The 6,986-nt window shown below is 58.5% G+C and overlaps 1 protein-coding gene across 1 annotated transcript; it reads left to right on the top strand.

Annotated features, from left to right (window-relative positions):
* Positions 1 to 2,097: 2,097 nt before the first annotated feature.
* On the top strand, positions 2,098 to 4,590 carry LOC308517443 (mastin-like; the record flags this gene model as incomplete). The annotated part of the gene is made up of 5 exons (XM_081088588.1): positions 2,098 to 2,158; positions 2,340 to 2,520; positions 2,745 to 3,016; positions 3,902 to 4,047; positions 4,133 to 4,590. The coding sequence occupies 5 exons, from the start codon at positions 2,098 to 2,100 to the stop codon at positions 4,295 to 4,297; spliced, it is 825 nt and encodes a 274-aa protein (XP_080944714.1). The 3' UTR covers positions 4,298 to 4,590.
* Positions 4,591 to 6,986: the final 2,396 nt, after the last annotated feature.

Below are 6,986 nucleotides of genomic sequence, written 5' to 3'. Positions count from 1 at the left end.
ACCCAGAGGTCTTGCCCCTGGGCCTGTAGGACTTGCTGGGTCTGGGAGCCCAGCCCCTTCCCTCCTGGGTGCTCACTCCCCCCATCACTGGGCCCCCGGCCATGTTGGATCCTGGTTGTTTCCTGTCGAGATCCCCAGTGTCCCCTGAGGATTCTGGGTGCCCCCGGAGACACCAACATCTCAGCAAGGATGACAGGGACCCTGGCCCCAGGAGGGAATGATGGGTTTCTAGAGACCTGAGCTCTCTAAGTGCTGCAAAGCATCCCTTGATGGTCTCCTCCCGGGGCTCACGGGGGACAGAGGACCGGGCAGTGGTTCAGGAGTGTGGGAACCCCTCTTCCTTCTCCTCTCAAACCACTGTCTGGTCCTGTCCCATGCTTGGTGGAGAATGATTCTCAGATGTCAAAGGCGGAAAAGTCTGTTCCTGGCGGGTGGCCGGCCTTGGCCTGGGGTTGTTCTTCGGGGACACAGCTCCTCCATTCAGAAAGCAGAGTGTGAGAGGGGGGTTGGCTCCCAGTGCTGTGGTGGTGTGGGCGTGTGCAGAAGGTGAGGAGAGGTGAGGAGAACTAGCATCAAATTGGCACCTCTCACACCCTATGCCAGTGATGGCGAACCTTTTGAGCTCAGCGTGTCAGCATTTTGAAAAACCCTAACTTAACTCTAGTGCCATGTCACATATAAAATTTTTTTGATATTTTCAACCATAGTAAAACAAAGATTTATATTTTTGATATTTATTTTATATATTTAAATGCCATTTATCAAAGAAAAATCAACCAAAAAATGAGTTCGCGTGTTACCTCTGACACGTGTGTCATAGGTTCGCCATCACTGCCCTATGCTGTGCATTTTTAAAAAGCTGGACCATGCATAGGATGTATGAGGACAGCTGAGCAGATGCCTGAGTGTCCTGGGGCGGCCGTGACAGATGCCACAGACCCGGACCTTTAAACAAAACTTTATTCTGTCACAGTGTTGGAGGCCTGAAGTCTACAATCAAGGTGTCAGCAGGTCCCACTCCCTCCAAAGGCTCCAGGGAAGCTGCCTCCTCCTTCTCATGGTGTCACTGGCAAACTTTGCCTGCAGGTCCAGCGAGTCTGGCCTTGTTGGGGAACACTGTGAGGCTCAAAAGAAGGAGGGGGGCAGGGGAGCACAGGGCCTGCTGCTCTCATTTCCGGTCTCCGCCCCCAGCTCTTGGCTCAGATGCCAGCCCCCATCCCATCCCATCCCATCCGTGCCCCCTGCTCTGTGTTGTTTCAGAGCATCTGATTATTTATCATTTATTTAGTTCCTCACTGAGGATATGCTTATGGATTTTAGGGAGAGGAAGGGAGAGAGATGTGAGAAACATCCATCGGTTGCCTCTTGTACGTGTCCCGATCCGGGAATGAACCCTCAACCTAGGTATGTGGTCTGACTGGGAATTGAACCTGAGACCCTTCAGTGCACAGGACGATGCAAAGCGTCTCATTTCTTTCTTTTTCATGTGCAAACTGTCATCTTACCACTGAAATGTGTCCAGCACCCATATTTTTATTATATTTATTTTTTGTTAGTCCTCACCCAAGGATATTTTTGCATTGATTTTTAGAGAGAGTGGAAGGGAGAGGGAGAGACAGAGAGAAACACCTATGTGAGAGAGACATATTGTTTGCCTCCTGCATGAACCCTTACCATGGCTGAGGAACTTGCAACCAAGGTATGTGCCCTTGACTGGATTTGAACCTGAGACACTTCAGTACACAGACTGACACTCTACCCACTGAACCAAACCAGCTGGGGTTCCAGCACCAAAACTGAGTGTCTTCTCAGAGAGGAAACACCATATTTCTTATCTGATAGCTGGTCTGCTGGTCACCACTGGTCCCACTGAAGAGATAAGCCCCGCCTCCTCCCATGCTCCACCCCAAAGGAGGGCGGCTTCCCCTTGGGCCAGTCTGGGCGGGAGGATAAAGGTGCTCAGAGGGTCCAGGACAGAAGGCAGACAGACCTGGCATGGTGAGGACGCTGCTCAAAGCCCCATCCTCTCCCTTCCCAGGCTGTGTCCCCGCCCCACATCTCCTCACTGGCTCTCCTCCCTGCCCTCTCCCCCTGCAGATGCTGTGGCTGCTGGTCCTGACTCTCCCCTGTCTGGGGGGCTCCCTACCTGTGACCTCAGGTGAGTCCTGACCCCCAAGCCTGGCTTTTCTCCTAACCCCTGACTGACCTCTCAGAGGCCGCCCCTGGGATGGGTGGCGATCCCCCTCTGAGGTGGCTCTGGGAGGGACTGAGGATGGGGCCATGCTGAGTGCCGGGCAGCGGTGCCTGGGTCCCTGATGGCTCCTCCTCTGCTTCCCCAGATCCCGGCCCAGGGATTGAGCTGGTGGGCATCATACGGGGGCATGCTACTGCCGATGGGGCGTGGCCGTGGCAGGTGGGCCTGTGGGTCTTGAATCAAACAAGTTCAAAGTGGCGTCCCAATTGTGGGGGCTCCCTCATCAATCAACAGTGGGTGCTGACCGCTGCCCACTGCATTCCAGGGTAAGTCCCTGCTCTGCCAGCACCCCGGGTTGGGGTGGGCAATGTCGGGAGGCATGTGATGTGTGTTGGGGGCAGATGCTGGGCTGAGTGGCTGCAGACCCCCCACCAGGATTCAGCTTCCTGGCGCTCCCCTTGCCCACCACAGAGGGGAGGTCTCTGGGCTCTGAGGGGCTGGCACACTTCCTGCCACAGCCTCTCAGAAGCCTTTGGGCTTCTGTCCCCAGGAGAAACCCAGTGACTCAGCACATTAAGGTCCAACTAGGACAAGTGAGACGCTCATATAAGGACAGTGTGCTGGTGGCCAGGATCATCCGCCACCCCAAGTACAGCCTTGAAAAAAAAGCAGTAGGTGGGGCGGATGTGGCACTTCTCAAACTGGAGGCCCCCGTGCGACCATCTAAGCGCGTCAGGTGGATCCCCCTCTCTCCAGCCTCCTCCTCATTCCCCCCAGGCACACGGTGCTGGGTGGCTGGCTGGGGCCGCATTGCTCCTGAAGGTGAGAACCAGGTGACGTGTGGGAGTGGGAGGAGGAAATTGAGGGCGATGCAGGGGGCCGGTCAGGCTTTACAGAGGAGGCTCAGTTGGGGTCTGAGCTGGGGTCCCTCCGGAGTCTCCCTTGGGTGTAGTAGGCAGACAGCTCGAGAGGAGTCTGTCAGGAGCAGAGAACAAAGTAGCAAGAGTGAGGCATGGCCATGGGCATCTTTTTTTTTTTTTTTAAATATCACCCAGGGATATTTCTTCTATTGATTTTTAGAGAGAGTGGAAGGGAGAGCGATAGGAAACATTGATGTGAGATACATATCTGTTAGCTGCCTTCCCGACTGGGGCTGGGGATTGAACCTGCAACCCAGGTACTTGCCCTTGACCAAGAATCACACCTGGGACCCTTGAGGCCAGTGCTCTCACCACCAGAAACACTGGCCAGGGTGCCATGGGCATTTCTCTCCCTCACTCTGCACCAGGCTGTGTCTCCCCTTCCGGGAGTCCCCGTTCTCCCCGAGTCTCGATAGTGGGATGGAGAATGAGGAGAGAGAACTTCAGTGACGAGCTCAAGGATTCACTATTAAATGGACAAAGTCAAATTTGACAGTAGGGCCCCTCACTCTGCATTTCTTGGGGAAAGCACCTGCTCTGATTTTTCCCAATAAAAATTATTTGTGGGTAAAAATACATTTCTCTGTTTCTTTTTGGAGCTTGGTGCCCACAGTGTCAGCCTAGAGATTGTCAGCCCATTGGCCTGGAATGAAGCCAGACAGTTGGGGTCTTGGGTGACTCCCTGGGTCCCCCTGGCGGCACTGAGGCGCAGCCTGTGGTTCTAGAACCCGCGGCCTGTGCCTGTCCGCCCCTCAGGACCACAGGCTCACTGGGCTTCTTCTCACAGTGCTGCTGCCGCCGCCCTACAATCTGCAGGAGGTGGAGGTCCCCATTGTGGCGGATGAGATCTGTCGGCAGCAATACCTCAGGCTCGACAAGGTTATCAAGGACGACATGCTGTGTGCCGGGAGCGAAGGCCGGGGCACCTGCAATGTGAGACCCCCAGACTGTGGCCTCCATCCACTGCTCCTGCCTGCCGGGGCCATGAGTACTGACCACATGTCTCTTCTCTCCACAGGGTGACTCTGGGGGCCCCTTGGTCTGTAAATTGAGGGGTACCTGGGTCCAGGTAGGCGTGGTGAGTTGGGGGCACAAGTGCGGTCTTGACAACTTTCCTACAGTCTATGCCCGAGTGACATCCTTCTTGCCTTGGATCCACCATCATATTCGTTCCTCTCCTTGAGCCCGGGGCCGTGCAAGGATGCTGCCCATGAGATGAAGACAGGCCCACAGGGTGTCTGGGGACCCGCCCTGCTCCCTCCCAGTGCCAGCTCTTCACTTCCCCTAGCGCCTCCTCCACCCCTCCCCCCGCCCCCATCCCACCTGCTCTGAGATCCTCCCGCCTCAGCACCTCCAGCAGCCTCTCTCCCCTGACAGGCAAAAGGGAGAGGCGGGGTGTCCTCTGAAGTCGGCGGGCTTGCAGGACTCCTGCCTGCTCCCCACCCTCTGGAGCTCATTAAACTGCATGGAAACTGCTCTGGACGCAGTGCACTTACCTGTGGGCGCGGCCAAGGCGGCCAGTGGGCGGTCCGGCTGCTGGGGGAGCCCAGGCTCTGGGAGGGGGACCAGGTGGAGGGGCAGCTATGGCTGCAGCTGGAAGAGGGCGACCTGGCGGCTCTCTTGGCTGGGGTGGGGGGAGTCTGCTGCCCGGGGCGGGAGGCCACAGCCCGGAGGGCCGCCCCCAGAGGGTGCAGACCGCCCCTGTTCCTCCTTCAGTCGCAGTCAGTGTGTCATGGAGGCTTTAATGACCTGGACGTGGCCGCCTGCCAACAGGAGGTGCTGTGTTTCCATGGTCACCGCTGCTCCCTCTGACCCGGGGGCGCGCCGAACCCCCATTTTCCAATGTGATCAACTCCTGGGACCAAATGAAGTGCAGCCTCATTTCCACCAGATCCTCAGTCTCCCATCCTGAGCTTCTCCCGAGCAGGGCGGACCTGCAGGGGCCCGGGACCAGCCAGTCCCACTCATCCCGCCCCCGCCTCTGGCTCCCCCAGCTCCCGGGTCCTGGCTGGCTGGAGGCGGCAGAGAGAGGGGGGTGTAGAGGGGACTCCAGTCCCCCGAGACCGCTGTCCTGGCGCTGGCGCCCCTGCTGGAGACGCACCGCGGTGCACCGCCCCTCAGGCCCGCAGAGCCCCCCCTTTCTCCCCGGGGTGGGCGGGGCTCCCAGCGGACAGAGGAGCTTCAGTTTCAAATCCAGGGAGTGAGAAGGGGCTGTGGAGCCTCTTCTGCCCCAGGCAGTGACCTGCACTTCCTGCTGGAGAAGGATTTGGGGGGCATGGCTGTTGCCCGGCTGGGGTGGATCCTGCACCTGCAGGTTGTGGCCAGGACCCATGAGGGCCTGTGGAGCCCGAGGCAGCCTGTACTGTGGGTGAGGGGGCTCCATACCCTGCAGCGACAGGGTGGTCCCCAGTCTGATTGTACAGTGGGGTGGCGGCCTTCCAGACCTTTCAGTGCCAGGAGCCCTGCCCCCCGAGGCCAGAGTGGAACAGCCTCCTCTCTCACTGTGACCCGGTCCTTAGGGGAGGCCTGGACTCCGGTTAGGGAGAGTGGAAGCTGCAGGGTGGCCGGATGTGGAGCTGCGTCCCCCATGTGCCTGCCTTGCCATTGGGCTCTGGCGGATTGTGAGTCTTTGTAGGGCTTTCCTCCCTGGGTGATGTGTAGTCAGACCTTTAGTGTTTCCAGGGTTAAGAGTGAGGGTCCGAGTCACTTAGAGGCCAGCGCTCCCAAGGGAGAAGGACCTAGAACTTGGTGTTGGAGGGAAGGCTGGAGTGAGACAGCCTGGGCCTGGGGCTGTGTCTGCAGGCATGGACACGGGGTGTACCTGCAGGGCTCTCTCTCCAGAGGCTGGGCTCAGGGCTGTGCCCCCTCCCCCAACCTCACTTGTCTGGAATCACAGCCAGAGCACCTGGCTTCCTGGGCTCAGCAGTAAGACAATGTGGGCGGAGCCAGATGCCTGGGTGGAGATTGAGGATCAGGGCATGTTGCCTCTTTTCTCTGAAATCTGTTCTGACTGAACCCTGGGCTCCTAGTGGTGGCTGACACTGAGCCAGCAGGGCTGTGTTCCCCAAAATAAACTCCTGCAGGGCCAGGTCAGTGCCCATGGGGACCCTGGGGAGGGCCCACACTCCTTGGCCTCTTCTCCTTGTCTGAGGTGACAAGAGGCACCTTCAGGACTTGGAATGGAGACTCCATGCAGGGCCATGCCCTTCCAGGTGGAAGTCACACCTCAGTCACTTCCAGGCTCTCACCCTGTGTGGTGTCCTGGGGTCGCAGTGACAGCCCCCAACTGGGGAGTGTGCTTAAAACAACACAAATGCATCCTCTTACTGGCTGGAGGCCAGGAGTACGCAATCAAGTTGTTCTGGGGCCAAACCTCTTCCCAGACTCTTGCTCCCGCAGCAGCTGCTGGTGGTGCTGGGACCCTTGGTTGGGGAGGAACCCCTGGACCCCCACCCCGTCCCCCCACCCCTCTCTGCTCTCCGCATCCTCACCTCTTCCTACAAGGAACCATCATTGGATTTAGGGCCGCCCCCCTCCACTCTGACCCCATCTGAACTGGTTGCATCTGCACTGATTCCTAAAGCAGGTCAGGTTCTGAGGGCCGCGCTGGTCCACACTGACTCCCTCACTGGTGAGACCACAGGCCGCCAGGCTGTGTGCTCCTGAGAGGGGAGCACCCCTGAGGAGGCAGGGCCTGGCCACAGGAAATCTTTAGGATTCCCACGGCCCAGCACCCAGGGGCCCCATCAAGACAACAGGCCAGTGAGGGCCTCGGCCCCTGTCAGGGAAGCAGCGTGCTCCCCACCTCACAGTGCCCTCCAGCCTGTGACGCTGGCCCCACAACAGGCCGCCGGCTCTGAGTGGTCCCAGCG

This window comes from Myotis nattereri (genome assembly GCF_964212035.1).
Source record: "Myotis nattereri genome assembly, chromosome: 4".
NCBI classification, from domain to species: Eukaryota; Metazoa; Chordata; class Mammalia; order Chiroptera; family Vespertilionidae; genus Myotis; species Myotis nattereri.
The sequence above is the reverse complement of the archived record's forward strand: the minus strand, read 5'-3'. Positions and strand labels throughout refer to the sequence as shown.